General features: G+C 39.9%; 1 protein-coding gene across 5 annotated transcripts; it reads right to left on the bottom strand.

Moving 5' to 3' along the window:
- Window positions 1-2,299: 2,299 nt before the first annotated feature.
- On the bottom strand, window positions 2,300-21,848 carry GBP5 (guanylate binding protein 5). Of its 5 annotated transcripts, none has more exons than XM_036918358.2 (12): window positions 21,429-21,848; window positions 11,544-11,752; window positions 10,894-11,021; window positions 9,606-9,715; window positions 9,145-9,341; window positions 8,543-8,785; window positions 7,211-7,491; window positions 6,189-6,401; window positions 5,362-5,464; window positions 4,899-5,080; window positions 3,596-3,741; window positions 2,300-3,506 (listed from the first exon to the last, which is right to left on the bottom strand). In XM_036918358.2, the coding sequence occupies exons 1-12, from the start codon at window positions 21,449-21,451 to the stop codon at window positions 3,383-3,385; spliced, it is 1,959 nt and encodes a 652-aa protein (XP_036774253.2). In that variant the 5' UTR covers window positions 21,452-21,848; the 3' UTR covers window positions 2,300-3,382. The 5 variants fall into 5 exon arrangements, with proteins under 5 accessions (XP_036774253.2, XP_036774252.2, XP_036774256.2 ...); XM_036918357.2 differs by having other exon boundaries at window positions 21,351-21,847; XM_057500400.1 differs by having other exon boundaries at window positions 3,362-3,506; window positions 3,666-3,741; window positions 21,429-21,846.
- Between the last annotated feature and the right edge of the window lie 927 nt (window positions 21,849-22,775).

Raw genomic sequence — 22,775 nt, forward strand, 5'->3', positions numbered from 1 at the left:
AGTTTAGTCAATGTGTAAGACTGAATGTAAACAATGTAGGCATGGAGACTTTAATTCTACTTTACCACACAACTGTAAGCAGTCTAAAATTAGACTATTTGCAGTGTACCACTTTTAGATACATAGTAAGGGAGTGAAAATGGGAAAAAGAGATGTCAAGGAATATAGGTAAGTGGTTAAGTGAAAAGCAAGTTACCCAATCTAATACCAGTTTAATAGCATGTCTTCTATTTTGTAACCTCTAGTTTAGCCCAGTGTGAAAGGATTGAAGCCTATATCCTTACACATAACTGCTCAATTCAAATTCCTCATAAGTAAAACAGAACTCAGGAGGTCTGCCTGGTATCCTCTCTCAGGCAAAGTTCAGTTCTTCAGGTGATGAGGAGGTTATATGCAGGTTCTCCACCTGTGCAACCTGAAGCATGCTTAGAGAATGCCAAGGACTGGGAAGCTCCCCAGGGTAGTAGTGTCAACATGATATGCATCATGGTATCACACAGCTTCCTTACAACTCAAGCCTTGCAGCTGCTAGAACAGGAAGCAAGACTGTCAGTACAAGAGTTTGCATTTGATTGGCAGGAGTTAAGGAGTGACCTCTTCTGGTTCCTTGTGATGCCACAGTTCTTGTTTGCGGAGTTGAAGAATGAACTTCATAAACACTCCAGGTAGGAGAGCAAGTGAGAGGCTTTTATTTAGAGATAAAACTAGAGAACAGAGCTCCTGGCTCATGCCAGGAGGGGACAAGGGAGCCCTGGGGTTGTTGTCTAAGGATTTTATAGGGGGTTGAGAGACAAAAGGCTAGGCATGTACACCTGCTAAGTGGTCCCAAAATGTTTGTTTTTGAAGAGACATTAAGTTTCTTATTAGTCTTCCTGGTTATTTGTAAGAAATTTACTGCTCTGATTTCCTCCCAGGATAGCAGCTTCCTGGTCTGGGAGCGTATCACTCAAGACTGCCTGCTTTGCTCCCAAGGTGGGCTGAGTTAGTGTCTGTTTGTTAAAGAGTGTGTTAAGAAACTTACTTTTTAAATGCAACCTTATTTTCAAGATGGAATCCTTCCTGTTTTTACTATGTTGTTTTGGGCTTGCTTGTTAAATTGCCCAGGTAGCGAATCACTTTATTAGGGCTGGAGGAAGAAAAGCAGCATCTGGGTAAAGTCAGAAAAGTAAGCTGGGCCCCCCAGCAGGCCAAAGCAAATCCCACAGTGGATTATCTTGCTTTGTTTTTTCCAGAGGCCCTCACCCTACTCTGTCTAAGCCCATGGTCCTTGTCTCACTTGGTTCTTCGAAATAGTCTTTACTTTGTGAGTCTGAGTGACAAGAAATCCAATAATACAGCTGACTCTATACGCACTCAGTATTCCAAATAACAGATCTACATCAGTCTTACTCAATTTTTGAATGCTGAGATTAAACCATCCCCTTTGCTATAGATGTATCAGTGATGGATTAAAAATGGCTTCAATTTTATTTTATTTACACCTTACATAGAGAGGTAGATTTCAATTCTCCATTGCCTTGAATCTGGGCTGTCCCTGTAACCTATTCTGATCAACAGAACAGAACAAAAATAGTGTTGAGATATTTAGCTTCTGCCTCATTGCTTGGAACAATCTGTCTTGAAAGTGTGAGATAAAAATGAAATTTTATGACCCTCCACAGTGGTTCTCCAGGAAAAGAGAGCTTTGCAAGCTGCAGAGGTCCACAGTCCTCTAGGACACCTCTTACTGTGCTGTGCAGATGACATAGGGCCATTCTGGCCTGCATCAGCATGGCTGCCACTGCCCTTTAACTCTGCCAAGAATAAAAAGGTCTTGAAGAATGAAGAAAACAAAATTGAATGGGTGTCAGTTCCTCATGCCCTTGGTAGAATCCTTTAGGAAAAAATTTTCAGTCCTAACCCTTGCCGACTCTTGCACACAGATAGCACCAGAATGTGCATAGCGTATACTTTTCAGGACACTAAACTGAATGTATCGTTGACACACTGCTTTGACAACGTGATTTCTTCCCCACTGTAAACTGCATATAAACTCTATTCATATGAAGAGGGACAGAGCAGTCTGATCAGAGCTCTCTGATCAACTGTCATCCTGGGCCATGGTCCTAGGTAAGACTGAATCTTTCCTAAAGCAGTGGGTATGTGAATTTCAGTCAATGGAAGCCAGCTACATGTGAGTGCCATGCTGTGCAGAGGCCCATGTTAGAGAGAGCAATGGTACAAGTGGGAGTCTCAAGATACCAGTCATGTGGGTGAAGCATTTTGGACCTTCTAAATTTTTCCAATTTTGGAGAAAGTGGAAAAAAGTAGTAGAGTTATGCTGTTAAATTTTTTAATGGTTATATGTGGTTAAAATATGTAGAAATAGATATATTTATGCAATCCATAATTTTTAAAGAAAAAAGTAGGTTTTCATATATGGTTGCAAAGATTTATAATAATTTGATGTAATATAGCACTATATAGAAGGATAAAATTAAATGAGTCACATCAAATTTTTGGGCACTTCAGCATTTCTTATACCATTTATTTATAGGCTCTAAAGGATTATGAGCATGCAACATATAATTACTAAGTCCAATATAAATCACTTCATGATATAAAATGGCCTATTTAATTCATCTCGTTTGTGAGGGTGAACAAGAAGAAAACATCTTCTCTAGCCTTGAGCCCATGACTCACTTTTCATGTTGGTAGTTCCATCCATCTTCTGGAGTACTTTTATTTCATTACCAGGTTATTTCTTTACAGCTTAGAATCTAAGCAAACTGCCTACTCTCCATGCCCAGGAGTCGTATCACTGTCCATAGACTGAACAGTCTCTGCCCACTGGAGAACCATATGCTGTTTCCACTAAGAAGCTCGGTCAGTTATCCTTACCATTGGACCTCCCTTTGATGGCATCCAGCACATGACCACCTGGTGGGAGTGGCGCCCAACTGAGCCCAAAGCTTTGGTCAAGTCCCACTGGACTTAGCTTGTTGTGGATTGCACCCCCACCAGGACTCTTCTGATCTCTCCTCTGACAAATATTGAAAATTATAGGGGTAGCATTGGGGTACTGGAGAAAGTTTCCTCTGATGGAACCAACCCAATATCACCCTAGCATAGAGGCAGTGATAAAATGTCCCTTACTATGTAATTCATAATCTCTTTAAGGAAATGATCATGTAAGCTGTTAAGTCATTGAAACAATTAAAACTTGAATTATTGAGAGTAGCTTTACCTAAATATGAGTATCATAACTATAACTCTGTATAGAAGTTTGATACAATCATTATGAAATTTGTTTAAATGGTGACTGTCCCAAGTTTATCATTCTATAGTTTATCATTCCTTTGTGTCTTCAGTGAAAGTGAACAAGAAAAGTAAGTTTTGGTATTTAGCTCTTAGAGTAAGATACATGGATCTTCTGGTGAGGGAACTTCCCTCTGGAGTTGCTGGATCTTATTGTGAAGCCTTCTTCTTTCAGCTTCAGTATGCTCTCTGATCTTTTCAGCCTCTTCCTAAAGAGAAATAAATAAAACTATAAAGATTAGCAAAAGTAATGTTAGCAAAAAGGGGGGAAAAGCCCAAATTATTGACTTTTTCTTACTTATTTGAATCCCTCAGTAAGTAAAAGAAGCTGGTCCTTGACCCCTCTTTTCCATGCATGTCCATTTTACCTCTCATTTTCAGTTTCTCACTTGTGTAGTTCTTCCATATACCTTTCACCAACTCCAAAAACATAATCCTCTCAATCTGTGAAATATTGATGTCTCAAGAATTATATCCTAAGGCTCCCTTCCCCCTAATTTTATACATCCTCTGTCCTATTTATACAGAGAGGAATATCAGATCTAGTTCTAAGATACAGAAACTGTATGTCTAGGTGACCTCCACAGTCAGGTGAGGAGTCTGGGCCTCTGGCAAGAGAGCTGGTTCCAAGTCTCCACAGTTAGGGGGGCAAAAGTAGAAGGAAAGAGCAAGGCAATCAAGAACCCCAGGCTGACTATACTGCCTGTCAAGGCAGGGCTGTAATCTCAAAAGTGTCTTCAGGGTGCCTGGACAACTAGGACCTTCAGGGAGCCTGGCCATCCTGGGAGGGTTAGGGTACCCTTTGTCTCATAAAGGTGCTCCCATAAGAATTTCATACCAGGTTTGCAGAAACCAGCCCTTGCAAATTCCACTCATTGGGAAGGCAGTTCTGATGACTTGCCAGACTATGTGATACTGGCATTTAGTTATCTCTTTAGAACCTCACTTTTCTCATTGGAAAAATAAGGTCATGGTAGTTTTGCTTCACGATGAACAGATTGGATGAGAGAATGAGCCAAGTGCTTTATGCTGTGCTTGATAATTAGGAACTAGTCTTATTGAGTGATGATAATAATAAAGAACTGCATGAAACAAACTTTTCCAGCTAAAGACCTTCAATGCCAGCAGTGATTAAGGCAAGAACAAGTGCGTGGACACAGTAATATGGAAATAATCTAATAAGGTAATCTATAATCAAAGAAAAGACTGTCTAGAGCAATTAACAAGCTAACGACAAGAGAAAACCTAAGTGCCATGGGTCAGAAATGCCCTGGGCTTTTAACAAATTACAGTGCTGATTTTATGCCAAGCACCATTATAAACACAAAATTGACTCAGTTATTACAATAACCCCATAAAATGGGTAGTATCACTGTCTCCATTTTCCACAAAAGGAAACTGAGGCACAGAGGGGCTAGATAGCTTGCCTAAGCCATGCATTTAGTAAGAAGTAGAGCTAAGATTCACACCCGGGCCGTCTGACTCGAGCTCATGCTCTGAGACACATCACGTTACCTCTCTCCCTTTGTCAATGCTTCACGCTCTCATCAACGCAGGGAGGGAGATGCGCTTAACCCTGAGATGCAGTAACTGAGGAGTACCTGGAGCCGACGTTCCTGGGCCCTCCGATACATTGCCAGGTCACGTGCTCTGTTCCTCTCCATTTGTCTCACTTGTTGCTGATGGAGTCTCTCCCTCTCCACCCGCATTTCCTGGTTGCGCCTTTGAATTGCCTCCAGCCTTTGAGCTTCAGCCTTTGCAGTCTCTGCTTTCACACGTGCCTCTGAGAAAGAAGAAAATGGCAAACCTTTCTGGGATTTAAAAGCCCCTGCCTTCTGCTTCCCACTTTTATTTCTTATTGCTGCTACTTCAAAAAGAAAATTCTCTGTGTTTCCCTGCCGGATAACCACATTGCAGCCGACAGTACGTGCCCTACTCAGATGCGGCTGAGGAGCTAAGAATCATCTTTGCCATTATGACCCCAGTTTACTGATCCCCAATGAAGCAGGCCAGATGAATTTAGAATGCATGGACATGTCTTTCATCTTTCCATTTTCTTCTCACCTTCTATCTCCTTTTCCCTCTTGGTGAGAGCCAGGTCCATCTGTAGAATGCTATCGCTCACAGACTCCCTGGACTGTAAAAATTTCTGCAGAGCTTCCTCAGCCTAGGAACCCCAAAGACAAGCAGTTAGAATATGAAATAGTGATTAGGAGTGCTACAAAACTCTTATTTCTTTTTTTCTTCCCTGAAGTGCTCAGCCGGTACTTGCTAAAACCCTTTTCTCACAGGGGTGAGCACAAGCGTTGAGCTGGCTAAATCAGAGCACCTACAGCCACTGGATGCAAAGGATTTGGGTACAAGTGGGAAAATAATGCAACGTGGGTGCTTTAAGGACTGGTATGGATGCTGGGAAAAGGTGCTCTCCCTCCCCTGACACTGAGGGCACAAAGGATTTGTTAACCTGAGAGCTATGGTCTCATCTCCACTCGCAAGCGGGGTGAGGCTGCCTGTAAATGAAACCAACAGCGAGGAAGAGAGAACGGAAAAGGAAGTGGGGGTTGAAAGAAAGAAGGAGAGGGGGAACTGACAATACTGCTTGAACCCCTGAAAGTAGCTATACTGGCAGCTAAATTCAGTTTGCTTTTAGTTTGTGGAAGCCAATGGATTACAGTTTTATCATAATTAAGTTTCAATTATTGGGACTGTGTCCTGTGTAACCAAAAAAGTCCCCTTTTTACAATGTATGTTGATGGTTGCAATAAAAGTCTGGTGATTATGGTGATAGTTCAACTTAATTCTACAACCATCCTTGGAATTTAAGTATTTTCTTCCTGTCCTCACTGGCATTTGAAAGAAGCCCCACTACTAACAGATAAATCTAGAGATACCTGTATTCCTTTCCTGGGTTTTTGATAGTACATTGCCTTCAGCTTTTCTGTCTTCTGCACGAAGAGACGAAATCCCCCTGGCTTTGAATAAATCCCCTGCTTCACACCTTCTTCTAGAGGCTGGAAAATATCTTGAAGTAAAGCTGAGCAATAATCTGAAGATGCCTTCAAGTTCTGTTTATAAAAGTCATTCTGTTTTGCTTCCAGCAAAGTCTTCAAAGGGAAAAAGGTCCACAGAAAGGATGTTAGCAACATTTGAGTATTTCTAGAAATGATTCTTAAAAAGAATATTTTTTCTAGGAACTAGAGGTCTACAAGCAAGACTATATCCTTTCTGCCACACCTAGAAAAGTTCCAAGGAAGGTACACTGTAGAAAAAAGATGGTTTAGTTTTGTGTTTGACATGTCCTGAAACCCCTTTCTCCTGCTATTTCTGCTTAAGATGTAATCTTCAGAGTACAGGTCCCTAGCTTCATGCTGTAATATTAAATGTCATTAAATATTACATTAATGTAATATTAAATGTCATTAAATATTAAATGTCACTGTGTTTAACATTTCTGGTTTCAGTATTATATTGGGCCTGGGATTCCCAACAAGAAAGTGGAATGCAGTGATTGGCTAGAATGACATGAGTGTCTGCTATGAAACCTGGAGACATAATCTTTGAGTAGATCCATTTGCAATTCTGTATGCTTGATAAATAAAAAAGGGAAGTCACAATATTTCATGAATACAACTTTTGAAGGAATAAGATTACTTTAAAAAAATTGGTCCATGGATGTAACATGGTAAGTGAGCTGTATGTTAAGTTCCAGAATCTATGGGGCCCAGAGCAGTTACATGTTTATTTATTTGTTTGTTTTCAGAATAGCAGTGATAGCTTGGTCACATAAGTGATGGTCATTACTTTCCACTCTTGTAAGGATTGCTTTTCTTAATTAAGTCCCCATTTTGCCTTTGATAGGTATATTTGCCTTTTACTATCCATAAACCCTATTAACTAGAGAAAAAAAAAACACCTCTAATTCTTTCCGGAAACTTTGGTCCACATCCTGGAAAGAGTTCTCCATGAAAACTCTGATGGCCTCTCTCTCGCTGGCGCTGTGCAGGTCCAGCAGCTCTTGGAGGGTTTCTGTGGGCAGCTGGACCCTCTGGCTCATCTGCTGGTCATAGTGAGCAATGGCCTTTTTCACTGCAGTTGAATTCTTGATCTGGGCCAAAGTCAGGACTGAATTCTCCATGCAGGGCAGATTCCCACTGCTGATAGCATTGACATAGGTCAGCACCAGGCTCTCTAGATCTTCAAGGCAGGGGTGAAGGGAGGGAGATGCATGTGTTATTTGCGTAATAAAGAGAAAGAACACAGGCTTTAAACCGGCTTAGAATGTGAATTAAAAGATTTGTTGCCTGAGCTTTTCTGCACAATATTCAAGTGGCCCCAATAAGTTTTTTGGGGGGAACTATGTGACCAATAAGCCAGATTTTTCTTTGGGAAAAGAAATATTCAAAGGGGAAAACTCAAAATCTATGTGATTATCCACATTTCATCCTTTCCCCTTGAGAAAGAAGAAAATGGTTATATAAAGTTATGTATATTCATTGATTAGACTAGGCCTTTTGCCTCTTTCTCTTCCTTTCTTTCCCTCTTCCTCAGGTTTCTGTTCCTTTCAGAATTCCCTTTCCTTTTCCCCTTCTGATTGTAAAACTGATGTGGGCATACCCTCCTCTGAAAAAGCACAAAGTGAGCAAGTTAGGCCAGGTCCCTTTTACTGGCAGCTGGAACTTTCTGTGTGTCTTCGTTGTCCTTGCGTACTTCGCTGCCACTTCCCTCTAGAGAGTAACGATACTTCACACAGTTCTGACATGGAGTCTTTGGGAAAGCCTGGGCCAAGAAGTCAGCTTAGATTTTTTTTTTAGGGTTCTAGGCTGCTTGGGCCTCTGTTTAATGTTTGGGTCAACTGAGGTCATTTCTACAGAGAACGTACATGTCTTCCTCATCTTGTGTCTATTGAAGGCTGTGACACACCATAGATATCTACTATGTTGGTGGAACAAATACTGTCAACCTACGTGGGGTAGTCTAGTTCAGCTGTGGATCAGTTATGGACAGAACTTCTTTAGCTTGATCTTTTCCTCAGGTTATATTTCTATTTTTCCTACTTTGGAGGCATTGCTTAAAAAAGCACTAGAAATATTTTTGTTACCCACTGTAATTTAATAATATGACACATAAGATTTTCTCAGTAAAAACCGACTATGTGTTTTCAATATTGTTGATGGGAGGAGAAACTTATATTAGTGCCTCCACTCTTTATATTGTATTGAAAGAAAATCCTAAAAAAGGTACTCACAGGGTCCATTGACCTTAATGCCTCCTGAAAGAGTTTTAGGTTTGGATTGGTTGAGGATGTAGGAGTAGAATTCTTCTACTTGTTGCACAAAATCAGGATTCAGCTCATCATTACACAGTGTCTCAAGCTGGGCAAATTTCTTCCTGTGAGTGGGTGTGTCAAAGACAAAGCATTTCCTTACTGGAAAGAATTTCTTGATACATTGATCAGGCAAATTGAAATGTTGAAGCCTTTGATTAGTGCCTGGGGAAGGAAAAATAGGATTTAGCATAGGATTACCACTCATTTTAATTATTTTCCTCAAATAAATGAGCCTTCCACCTGATGTTATTTGTTTCAATATGTCTTCACAAATGCTAAACAAGAAGTTGAAAGGTAACCAATCAGGGAAAGCAAAAAAAAAATTTTTCTCCAAGAACAGGGGAGTAATACAATTTAATATTGAAAATATAAGTTCACTCTAAATTAATACTATAAATTATTTATTTGGTAGTTTAGACAGGTGAGTAAGTATGGGAAACTATAAATTAAACTACCCACGTGCAAGAGAGAATTTCTTATGTTACTTTTCTACCTCTTTCCAAAACTGAAATCTCTGTTACCTTGCCCTGGCTTCAGTGAATTCTCCAGGTATTCATCTGTTGTGATGAGCTTCCCATCTACTTCCAGGGCTAGGTAGAAATCTCTCAGAGTCCACACTAAATCTGGACAGAAACACTGAAAGTCAGCTGCATCTTCAGCCCTGCTGCCATCAGGTGAGGTTATAGTTCTGAGCAGATTTGACAGCTCTATGACATAGCTGCAGTGCAATTAAGGAAAACTGGCAGGAATAGGAATGCAGCTATGCCCATGTTTAATTCCATGTCTCTCTATACCTTACATTTCTCTTTGGATCTTAACTAATTCTTCATTCCATCAGTAAATATAAGGACTCTTTTTCTTGTAGCTTTAATGTTTATCATGTTTTCATTTTGGTGTTTGATTCACAAAGACTCACAAACACAGCTGGTGAATACAGGAGTTCTTTCTGGCTTTGATACCATCTTGGACCACCAAAGGATACTGCAATAGGTCGACAGCTCTCTGGTCAATTTTGTTCATTGTATTGTATACAAAGGTGCTACTCAGTAGAATTGCCAGTGCAAAGATATGAGTATCATTATTCTGGTTACCCTAGAAGTCAGAACAAATTAAAGTCATGTCTTATGGTGTTCCTAGATGAGCACATTAAAAATAGACCCCTGATCTACAAAGGTTAAACAGGACAAACAAAAATGATTGTGAGAAACATACAAACTTTGAAAAGAATAGTTCTGTCATTATCATTGACATTTTTACAAGAAACCATATATTGTTAACTCACCCAATCCCTCTTGTAACTAGTTAGGTGTTTGCAAAATGGATAGTCAGTTAGTGAGATAACCAGAATGTTTAAAATGGAGATTTCTAATTGTGTAAAACAAAGTTGGCTTATAGATGTAATAGATACATTTTATTGAGTAGTTATTATACACAGTAGTTATATACAAATTCACATTATCTTATACTCACAAGAACATTGTGAGATAGGTTTATAGCCGCTGCCTCCATGCTACAGGTGAGGAAGCTAAAGCACACATTGAGGCTATTTTAAATTTGTGGTGAATAAAAAGCAAAATAAAAACATAAAAAACATGAGAAGGTCAATGGAAAGATCCAGTTGTGTGCTAAAGCCAGCTTGTACCTGCCCATAAGAGCTGATGGTGTACATCTGTTCCAAACCCTGAACTTAGTGACTTCACTTCGGTAGCCTGCCATCAGCTATGATGCGATACTTGGAAAACTGGCAAGTGCTACACCTCAAGGAGTTTCTTTCTCTCCAGAGGGCTAGTTGTTAAACACTTAACGAGCAAAGCAGTAGAAAAAAGCCCATGTATCTAGTGTTTGAATGATAAGTTGGATAAGTCTAAACAGAAAATTTAAAATGTTGGGAGACTTACTCTTGATTGTCAAAGTCAGAGAGCTGCAAGTGATAGAGCCTGATCTGAAGTCAGGTTCCTTTGACCCAGAGCCCACTACTAATCACTATTCTCCACAGGATCAGATTCGTATATGGGATTTTATTTACAGCATCTTTCTGCATTTCAGTTAACTGCTTAGCTCTACAGCAGTTCAGTCTCCCAGTCATGATTCTAGCTTATAAGTACATCTTTCTCACTTCAGGTTTCCAAACTTTGACTATTAAAAAGAAAAAGGGGAAAAAAACACACTCTGGTCAAGTACAAGTACAAATCTAGAAAAAACGAAGCCCCCAATCTCCCTGTGTAACAATGTTCAGAGATGAGGAATCAGAAGGAATCCTTGCTCCCCACCTTCTGCACATCGCCCAGGCCCTCGGTGTCAAGCAGAACTAGGGTGTGGCTTGGCTTCTTGGGGTGAGGCAAACACCACATCCAGATGCCCTTGGTGTGAGACTGCACTGTGGAGCCAACAGAGAAACCTGCAAGGGGAGTGGAGAAGTTGTAGGAAAGGAGGGGATCTAGGAATTGGAGACTTATTAACAACTGAGCAAGGGTTTGAAGAAAGCAAGATGAGGAGGTAGCAGGAAGTATAACCAGTATTGATCTGAATTGCAGCAAAGGAATGGGAAAAGAGAATATCACATACCATAGGCTGGCGATTTGATGTTTTTTTTTTACAGGAATATTATGCTACTAAAATTTTAATAGTGTATAATTATATATATATATATGTTATTTCATTGATGTCTCAATGATTTCCTTATGATTGGAAAATATGCTTTTGCCTAGGAAAGAGATACTAGGAAAAAAAAAGGGGGTGCTATGTCTGGACAGACCTCTGCCCTTTATCTCCCAGAAGATAATTAGCCCAGCTTGGCCCAAACCTTGAGCTTGCAGGATTCCTCCCCATCCCTAACTTTCTCTCCGTCCGCCACCATACTCAGTGCTGGCAGTCTGGGTGCACACAGGGGACTCGGCAGAGCTTTGCTGGTGCCACTCACCCTTTCTCTTCCCAGCCAGCTTGTTCATCAGGTAGGATTTGCCTGTGCGGTACAGGCCCACAATAGCCACCACCACCACCGGCTGGGTAATGGCAGACAGGATCTTCAGAGCTTCCTGATTAGCCACCAGCTGCCCTTTAGTGTTCTCAATGAGGCACAGGGGGGCTGGCATGTGGCTCTTTGAGGCCATGCTGAGGGTGTTTCCTTGTCTGCAAAGGAAGAGATGAGATGAACTGGAATTTTTTGTCTTCAGAAAGAGAAAGTCATTTGCTTCCTGAACCTGGGTACATTCTACTCTCCAGCATGGACTAAGTTTCTAAAGAAATTTAAAAAAAAAAAGAGCAAAAAGAGTCATAGTAAAACAAGTAGCAGGCCCTTACCAAGTCTGCTATAGGCCGTCCCCCAGTTCTTAAATAGCTGGTGGGCATAAGAAAACCCATATCCTGAGTTTAATTTATTGCTAGGTTGAATCTGACTCTTCTCCATTGGCTTTTAGCATGCTTATATTTCATTCTCAGTTTTTACCTCCTTGAATCTCCAGATTGGATCTGTGTGACTACTATGTTTTGTATGTTCTTGCTCTTATTCCATACCAACTTGCTTTTCTCTAATTAGAGCAATGTCTAATCAAATCTCCCTGTCTAAGTGTAATCAAACTGTATTATACTAAATCCTGCCAGGTCATTATGAAGCATTATCTAACAAATCCTAGTCATTTACTTCTTAGAGCTGTACTTAAAAATTTTTTGTGTGTAGTTATTAATGTGCCTTCTTCAATCAGAGCTTCAATGCATGATCATTTTGTGGCTGGGGAAGTGAGTATAAGTACCTTTTAAAATAATGCTAAACCATTTATTTTCTAACTTTTAAGCATCAATTCCTATAGCCTGAAGATTCCCTGATATAACATTTTTAAGCTATCTGAGATTTAAGCAAATGCTTGCTTTCTGCCTTGCCTTATCACAAAAAAACACAATTTTCTTCCCTTTTAGAAATGATTATTTACTACAAAAACTAAAATTTCACCATCTGCTTGACTTTCTTTCACCAGAATCCTGCAGTGGATCTGGATCCCTTACTAGTTGACTGCTTTTTAAAAATTATGAAGACCCATTCTTCCCCCTTCCTCATAGCCAATGCTGTGGAGATCATCCAGGTGACAAGTAAAAATAGAAACTGCTTAGGTGCAGAGAAGAGATGATTCATTGCAAATGGCATAGAACCAGGGCATGGGAGGCAGGAAATGCCCAAGCCAACCCAATTCCAAATGGTGGATTCCACATGATTTTACAGACTCAAATGCCGAGATGCTTTCTGATTCCATTCTAATCTGATTCCAGTGCAATATTGGTACATTATATTGTAGATTTCTGGTTGCCCAACTTGTACATAGCAGGTGTCATAATAATATTCAGATTAGAAAGATACGGGGACCTGGCAGAGATGATCTACACCAATTAGCTAGAAAAACAGAACATACACAGTCCAAATTTATTTGCACATATTGGAGACTCATAAACTCTTATGCTTTAGGATGATGTCACTAATGGGAGATGGAACTAATTTGTTACTGAATTATCAGACCTCCTAATGAAAAACATTAACACTATGTACCTATGTTAATAAAAGCATTTTCTACATTGTACTCCATATCTGGGTAACGTCTTTAATGACTTTAGGAGAGCCCAATCTCCAAAACATTTTTACAGATTCCAACTGTTTGCACCCCATACCTAACTACTGCTCTGCCAGTCATAACTCAGCCCATAATGTAGGCTCTGAGATGCATTTTCCCTAACTCTATTAGAGCCCCATAAACTTCCGTAAGTAAAAACAACTCAATAACAGATCAACACACACACACACACACACACACACACACACACACACATACATTTTGGCTTTGAGGTAAGGCAAACCAGATTTCCAATTCCAGCCCTACAACTGACGGTCTGTAGGACATTGGCATTTCTGTTTTAGACTGTTTTCAAAAAAATGAAAGTAAATAAATAAATATTTGTTTCAGTACAACTGCTAGCTTAACAAAGAGAAAGCTTCCGGAGAGGAGAAAAATGTAAAGAAGTAAAATAACAAAAAATATGGGAGAAAAGGCTCAGAGGTACTTGATAGTGTTGGGTTTCCTAAAAGAAAACATCTGTTTTCAGCCATATAACTCTAGTTGGGGATTTTTTGTGTGTGTGATTTTTGTTGTTATTTGCTTATGCTTTGTTTTGTGTTGTTTTTGGATTGTGTTTGGAGGAAGAGGAAAAACCAAGGAGATAAATGGAAATCAAACAAGAAGGAGATGTATGAAACATGCGTCATTATAAGAAATTTAGGCAGAGAGGAGCCAAGATGGTGGCATGAGTAGGGCAGCAGAAATCTCCTCCCAAAACCATATATATTTTTTAAAATGCAACAAATACAACTATTTCTAAAAAGAGAACAGAGGATACAGTACAACAGCCAGGCTACATCTACATCTGCTAGAACTCAGCATCTCATGAAGGGGGTAAGATACAAGCCGCGACCCGGCGGGACCTGAGTGCTCCCACCACCACAGCTCCCCAGTGGGAGGAGAGGAGTCAGAGCAGGGAGGGAGTGAAAGCCCAGGACTGCTAAACAACCAGCTCTAGTAATCCGCACCGGGAGCGCAGACACACATTGCATGGTGTGCTGGATATTAGGGAAATGGAAAAGTAAAATCTGTGAGTGGGTCCCTGCAGCCGGCTCCCCTGGGACAAAAGAAAAGTGAGTTCTTTTTGAAAGTCTTAAAAGGACAGGGGCCTCACAGCTGGATGGAATCATCCCAGCACACTCAGTGCAGCAGGTGGGGAATCTTGAGGAGCTTCAGGTACCCCAATCTCCTGGGTGGCAACACAGCTCTGAAGCCCCTCACAGTGATCAGCAGCCTGCCATTCGTTCCCCTGGACAGTGCAGCCCCACCACAGCAGCCAAGCAGCCAGAGAGCGGCCATGCCCACAACAGCCTCCTAGACTCTCCTCCTGGCACCCAGCTGCCTAGACCGACCAAGAGGCCACCACTGGTGTGCAGCTGCCTGGTGCAGGCAGAGGAAGCCAGGGCAGGGTGCAAAGGGGTGCTGTTCTTGCAGGACAGCACACCCAGCACGCCTGCCCCTCCCCACAGGGCTCTGGGCGGCCCTGCCAGCTGCCTTGCTGGCGGTAGCTCAGAAGATTAACCCGGACACTGCTCCTGGTGTGTGAGTAACTGACACAGGCAATAGAGAAGGGCAAGGTGAACAGCAAGCAGGAAGAGACTTTGTTCACCCAGCTGATACACAAAACATCTGCCTGTGACTACCTCTATAGCCATGAAAAGGCAGAAGAATTTGGTCCAGTCTAGAATTACCCAGACAACCCCTGAGAGAGGGCTTGGGGAGATAGATATAACAAATCTTCCTAAAAAAGAATTCAAAATAAAGGTCATAACCATGCTGATGGACCAGCAGAGAAATATGCAAGAGCTAAGGGATCAAGTCAGGAGGGAGAATACAGAAATAAAACAATCTCTGGAAGGACTTAAGAGCAGACTGGATGAGGTACAAGAGACCATTAATGTAAAAGAAATCAGAGAACAGGAACACAGAGAAGCTGAGGAAGAGAGAGGATCTCTGGGAATGAAAGAATATTAAGAGAACTGTGTGACCAACCCAAACGGAACAATATTTGCATTATAGGGGTACCAGAAGAACAAGAGAGAGAAAAAGGGATAGAAAGTGCCTTTGAAGAAATAATTGCTGAAAACTTCCCCAAACTGGGGGAGGAAATAGTCTCTCAGACAATGGAAGCCCACAGATTTTCCAACACAGGGACCCAAGGAGGACAACATCAACATATAATAATTAAAATGGCAAAGATCAAAGATATGGAAAGAATATTAAAGGCAGCCAGAAAGAGAAAAAAGGCCACCTATGAAGGAAACCAGGCTATCATCAGACTTCTCAACAGAAACCTTACAGGCCAGAAGAGAATGGCATGATATATTTAATACAATGAAATAGAAGAACCTTGAACCAAGAATACTGTATCCAGCACGATTATCATTTAAATATGAAGGAGGGATTAAACAATTCCCAGACAAGCAAAAGTTGAGGGAATTTGCCTCCCACAAACCACCTCTACAGGACATTTTAGAGGGACTGCTCTAGATGGAAGCACTCCTAAGGCTACATAGATGTCACCAGAGAAAATAAAATCACAGCAAAGAAAGCAGACCAACCAAATAATAACTAAAGGCAAAAAATAAAATCAACTATTCACAAAAGCAGTCAAAGGAAACACAAAAGAGTACAGAATAAAACACCTAACATTTAAAGAATGAAGTAGGAGGAATAAGAAGGGAGAGAAATAAAGAATCAATCATCAGACTGTGTTTATAATAGCTTAATAGGCAAGTTAAGTTAGATGGTTAGATAGTAAAGAATCTACGCTTGAACCTTTGGTAACCACAAATCTAAAGCCTGCAATAGCAATAAGTACATATTTTTCAATAATCACCCTAAATGTAAATGGACTGAATACACCAATCAAAAGAGACAGAGTAATAGAATGGATAAAAAAACAGGACCCACTACATGCTGCTTACAAGAGACTCAGCTCAAACCCGAAGATATACACAGACTAAAAGTCAAGGGATGGAAAAAGATATTTCATGCAAACAATAAGGAGAAAAAAGCAGGTGTTACAGTACTTGTATCAGACAAAATAGACTTCAAAACAAAGAAAGTAACAAGAGCTAAAGAAGGACATTACATAATGATAAAGGGTCAGTCCAACAAGAGGATATAACCATTATAAATATATATGCACCCAATACAGGAGCATCAAAATATGTGAAACAAATGCTAACAGAATTAAAGGAAGAAATAGAATGCAATGCTTTCATTCTAGGAGACTTCAACACACCACTCACTCCAAAGGACAGATCCACCAGACAGAAAATAAGTAAGGACACAGAGGAACTGAACAACATACTAGAACAGATGGACCTAACCAGACATCTACAGAACTCGACACCCAAAAGCAGCAGGATACACATTCTTCTCAAGTGCACATGGAACATTTTCCAGAATAGACTATATACTAGGCCACAAAAAGAGCCTCAGTAAATTCAAAATGATTGAAATTGTACACTCAGACCACAAAGGTATAAAATTAGAAATAAATTGTACAAAGAAAACAAAAAGGCTCACAAACACATGGAGGCTTAACAACATGCTCTTAAACAATCAATGGATCAATGACCGAATAAAAACAGAGAGTAAACAATATATGGAGACAAATGACAGCAACAGCACAAAGCCCCAACTTCTGTGGGATGCAGCAAAGGTAGTTCTAAGAGGAAAGTATATAGCAATCCAGGCCTATTTAAAGAAGGAAGAACAATCCCAAATGAATGGTCTAAAGTCACAATTAATGAAACTGGAAAAAGAAGAACAAATGAGGCCCAAAGTCAGTAGAAGGAGGGACATAATAAAGATCAGAGAAGAAAGAAATAAAATTGAGAAGAATAAAACAATAGAAAAAATCAATGAAACCAAGAGCTGATTCTTTGAGAAAATAAACAACATAGATAAGCCCCTAGCCAGAGTTCTTAAGTGAAAAAGAGAATCTATACACATCAACAGAACCAGAAATGGGAAAGGAAAAAAATCACAACAGACCCCACAGAAATACAAACAATTATTAGAGAATACTATGAAAATCTCTATGCTAACAAGCTGGAAAACCTAGAGGAAATGGACAACTTGATAGAAAAATACAACCTTCCAAGACTGACCAAAGAAGAAACATAAAATTTAAACAGACAAATTACAAGCAACAAAATTGAATTGGTAATCAAAAAAACTACCCAAGAACAAAACTCCTGATCCAGATGGATTCACTGCTGAATTTTATCAGACATATAAAGAAGACATAATACACATTCTCCTTAAAGTTTTCCAAAAAATAGAAAAAGAGGGAATACTTCCAAACTCATTTTATGAAGCCAGTATCACTCTAATACCAAAACCCACCAAAAAAGAAAATTACAGACCAATATCCCTGATGAACATAGATGTAAAAATACTCAACAAAATATTAGCAAACCAAATTCAAAAATACATCAAGAGGATCATACACCATGATCAAATGGGAATAATCTCAGGGATGCAAGGATGGTACAACATTCGAAAATCCATCAACATCATCCACCATATAAACAAAAAGAAGGACAAAAACCACATGATCATCTCCATAGATGCTGAAAAAGCATTTCACAAAATTCAACATACATTCATGATAAAAACTCTCAACAAAATGGGTATAGAGGGCAACTACCTCAACATAATAAAGGCCATATATGACAAACCCACAGCCAACATCATACTTAACAGTGAGAAGCTGAAAGCTTTTACTCTAAGATAGGGAACAAGACAGGGATGCCCACTCTCCCCACTGTTATTCAACATAGTACTGGAGGTCCTAGCCATGGCAATCAGAAAAAACAAAGAAATACAAGGCATCCAGATTGGTAAAGAAGAATTCAAACTGTCACTATTTGCAAATGACATGACATTGTACATGAAAAACCCTAAAGACTCTACTCTAAAACTACTAGAACTAATATCTGAACTCAGCAAAGTTGCAGGAGACAAAATTAACACACAGAAATTTGTTGCATTTCTTTCCACTAACAATGAGCTAGCAGCAAGAGAATCAGGAAAACAATTCCATTCACAATTGTATCAAAAAGAATAAAATACCTAGGAATAAACCTAACCAAGGAAGTGAAAGATCTATACCCTGAAAACTACAAGGGTATAGTAGTTTTAAATTAAATTAAAGAGGGCAAACAAATGGAAACTCATACCATGCCTTGGCTAGGAAGAATTAATATTGTCAAAATGGCCATCCTGCCTAAAATAATCTACAGATTCAATGCAATCCCTATCAAAATACCAACAGCATTCTTCAATGAACTGGAACAAATAGTTTTAAAATTCATATGGAACCACAAAAGACCCTGAATAGCCTAAGCAATCATGAGAAGGAAGAATAAAGCAGGGGGGATCTCGCTTCCCAACTTCAAGCTCTACTACAAAGCCACAGTAATTAAGACAATTTGGTACGGCACAAGAACAGACCCACAGACCAGTGGAACACAATAGAGACTCCAGACATTAACCCAAAGATATATGGTCAATTAATATATGATAAAGGAGCCATGGACATACAATGGGGGAAATGACAGCCTCTTCAACAGCTGGTGTTGGCAAAAATCGACAGCTACACGTAATAGAATGAAATTGGATCATTGTCTAACCCCATACACAAAAGTAAATTCGAAATGGATCAAATACCTGAATGTAAGTCATGAAACCATAAAACTCTTAGAAAAAATATAAGCAAAACTCTCTTGGACATGAACATGAGCAACTTCTTCATGAACATATCTCCCCAGTCAAAAATGAACAAGTGGGACTATATCAAGCTGTAAACATTCTGTACAGGAAAGGACACCACCAATAGAACAAAAAGGCATCCTACAGTATGGGAGAATATATTCATAAATGACAGATCTGATAAAGGGTTGACATCCAAAATATATAAAGAGCTCATGCACCTCAACAAACAAAAAGCAAATAATCCAATTAAAAAATGGTCAGAGTTGCTGAACAGACACTTCTCCAAAGAAGAAATTCAGATGGCCAACAGGCACATGAAAAGATGCTCCACATCATTAATCATTAGGAAATGCAAATTAAAACCACAATGAGATCTCACCTCATACCAGTAAGGATCGCCTTAACAACAACAAAACACAAACAACAACAAATGTTGGTGAGGTTTTGGAGAAAGGGGAACCCTCCTACACTGCTGGTAGGAATGTAAATTAGTTCAACTATTGTGGAAAGCAGTATGGAGATTCCTCAAAAGACTCAAAATAGAAATACCATTTGACCCAGGAGTTCCACTTCTAGGAATTTACCCTAAGAATGCAGCAGCCCAGTTTGAAAAAGACATATGCACCCCTATGTGTATCTCAGCACTATTTACAATAGCCAAGAAATGGAAGCAACCTAAGTGTCCATCAGTAGATGAATGGATAAAGAAGAGGTGGTACATATACACAATGGAATATCATTCAGCCATAAGAAGAAAACAAATCCTACCATTTGCAACAACATGGATGGAGCTAGAGGGTATTATGCTCAGTGAAATAAGCCAGGCGGAGAAAGACAAGTATTAAATGATTTCACTCATCTCTGGAGTATAAGAACAAAGCAAAAACTGAAGGAGCAAAACAGCAGCAGACTCACAGAACCCGAGAATGGACTAACAGTTACCAAAGGGAAAGGGACTGGGAAGATGGGTGGGAAGGGAGAGATAAAGCGGGGGTGAAGAAAGGGGGCATTATGATTAGCATGTGTAATGTGAGGGGCGGGGCATGGGGAGAGCTGTATAACACAGAGAAGACAAGTAGTGATTCTATAGCATCTTACTGCACTGATGGACAGTGACTGTAATGGGGTATGTGGGAGGGACTTGGTGATGGGAGGAGTCTAGTAAACATAATGTTCCTCAGGTAATTGTAGAATAGTGATATCAAAATTTAAAAAAAATAGAAATTCAAAGGAGGAGAGAGTTCCAAGGAGTAAACAGAATTGCCAGTGTGGAAGGGTCAGGCTGAGCGACTGCTGGAGTAAGTGATTTGCAGTAGCAAAGCCAATAGAACAGGAGAAACAATCTAACACAAAGGCCTTAAAGAATAAGCCAGTGCTGAGAAATCAAAATGAATTAATTCAGAGCTATTTCTAAAGGAGAAAAATCCATCTTCAAACAAAGTATAAGACTATGACTAAAAATATAGAGCTGTTTTCACGAAACCTCTTTATTGTGTAAGTGGGCCTGAAGGAGTTAAAAGTTGGTCTCTAGCTCTTGCAGACCACCAGGAGCTAAGATAAAGATAACCAGATGAATAGGGCAACACTGTTTATTTTATAGAGATGAGACAATGATCGTCTTATCAAGAGTTTGCAGAAACCTCATGACCAGACCTGTCCCGACAGGAAGTCAACCGACCAGGGACCGTGGGAGCTTCAGGACCCTCCTCGGACCCTCACTGACGTCCAGATGTGCAATTATCTGTCACCTCTGTTCCTCCTCCACCTCCCCCTTCCCTAGCATAAAAGGAGCTTGAAATAACCCTGAGTGAAAGTGAGCCTTCATGACAGTAGTCCTCCCATCTGCCAGTCTGCCCTGCCGATTTGTTGAACGAAGCTCTTTCTCTACTGGACCCTCTGTCTTCTGATTTATTGGCTGAATCCAGTGGGAGCTGAAACTGACGTTCACTGTTACAGCTGTCCACTCTGGGTTACAGAGTTTTAAGTTTTTTGTCCTTCACAGTGTAAGCAAACTGTTTACACTGCAAATTGTTCACTCCTCTTTTTCATGAAAGTAACAGTCATAGTTCTCTAAACTTTCAGGCTGCAGTTTGAACTAAATTCATCAGGTGTTACCCAAGAGAAAAGTGAGTAAGTGGCAATTATGAGCCCCATAAATCATAAAGTGGCAAAGGAAGAAAAACTGTTAATATAGTTTAGATTCTCAGTTCAATCCCCACACATGCTTTATCTAGTTCAGCAGTAAGCAAATGTAGCTGCCGCCTGTGTGATACATCAGAACTTAGTCTTTAACGAGGGTTAATATTCCATATCCGGTTCAGCCACATTCTATCCTGGAAAGAATGCTTTTAAAACAGACTGACCTTTGCAAATCTTTTCCGCCCTTACCCCAATCTTACCTTGACTATAAATCAGTAGCAGAGATCTTTTAGAGCTGGTGTGGAGAAAGTGAAGGTTCCTATAGCAAGGATTCTCACCTGGCCCTGGTCGGCTTGCTCATTGCACACGTGTGGGCAATACTTTGTTATTAACTCTATATAGAGTTCCTTCCAGTGCTCTGGGCTGCACAGCCCCAGGATAGCAGAGGCTGTAGTGGTGGCAGCGCCGAGGACAGAGACTGAGACGGCTGCGAGGGCAGAGAGTCCTGGAGGCAGAGACCGTTTGCTGCATGCAGACTCGCTCTGAATGAACGGTATTCTGGTGACTGACCCGCGACTGTGGAAATAAAGTTGGAAATAAACCCTTTCACCCCAGAAACATTCCATTGTCATTCCTCCATCTCATTGAATCCATAGTGAACTTGTCCAGGGCTGAAACCTGTTGGCAAGACAGCTGATAAGAAAGCTGCTTCAGTGAGAACAGCTAAGAATTCTAACTCTGCTTCTTAGTTTATCTTTATTGGTTTCTGATATGTTTCTCCCTTACACATCCTGGGGATATTTTACCTCCCCTCTTTCCATAGGGCAGCGATTTAGAGTATTAAGTGAAAAACTGAAACTGGAAGATGTTTTTCAGGAAACTGAAACCACAAGGCAGGCTCAGTAACAAGTTAGTTCTGAAGGGAATTTCCTGAATCACAGTGAATATAACCCCGAAGTATGTCTGAATTATGCAAATACACCGTTTTGCTTTTGTTTGTATTTAAGGAAGCAGCCATCCTAAGCAATTAGGGTCATCTTTTGTGTTTAGCATTTAGGGATTTAATAGAATTTTCTCTGATAAACCTTGAGTTGAACACACAGCATAAACTGCTGCATCACTTCAGTGAAAAAAATTAACTTTCTGAGATAAATCATATGCTAAAAAACATTAAAGAATTTAAAAATGATCAGTCATTACTGGGGCAAAGTTTTTGTAACTACATCTTTTATGAGTCAGGCAAATATTCAAACCAAGCTCTTTGAGTACCTACTATATATGGCAGTGTTCAAAGAAAAGCAAGAAATGAACAAAAACATGATTATCTCTATGAAGAACTTTTAGTTAGGATAATGCAATCTACTGCTTCCCCTACAATCCCATACTCCCAAACATGTAAATATATTTGATTTGTCTCAATTTTAAACTATTGTCTAATAGTTTGGCACATTTTCCAGAACTTCATGACTTAACTCTATGTACAACTATCAGCCACCCCAGACATTAATGACAGAAAGTACTCTTTTGTTTTTACTATTGAGATATTATTGACATATAATATTGTATTAGTTTTAGGTGTACAACATAATGATTTGATATGTATATATTGCAAGATGATAACCACAATAGGTTTAGTTAATACCCATCATTACACAGTTGCAACTTTTTTCCTTATGATGAAAACC

Source organism: Manis pentadactyla, chromosome 4 (assembly GCF_030020395.1).
Source record: "Manis pentadactyla isolate mManPen7 chromosome 4, mManPen7.hap1, whole genome shotgun sequence".
Taxonomy (NCBI): Eukaryota; Metazoa; Chordata; class Mammalia; order Pholidota; family Manidae; genus Manis; species Manis pentadactyla.

Bases quoted from the DNA above. Each gene is read 5' to 3' on its own strand.
- GBP5 (XM_036918358.2), bottom strand. From the start codon at position 21,451: ATGAGCAAGCCGACCAGGGCCAG. The intron at 9,342-9,605 runs GTATCCTTTGGT...ATTGCACTGCAG, and splicing joins AGAGCTGTCGACCTATTGCA to CTATGTCATAGAGCTGTCAA. The intron at 6,402-7,210 runs GTGTTTTTTTTT...TTCCCTTTGAAG, and splicing joins GTTTCCGGAAAGAATTAGAG to ACTTTGCTGGAAGCAAAACA.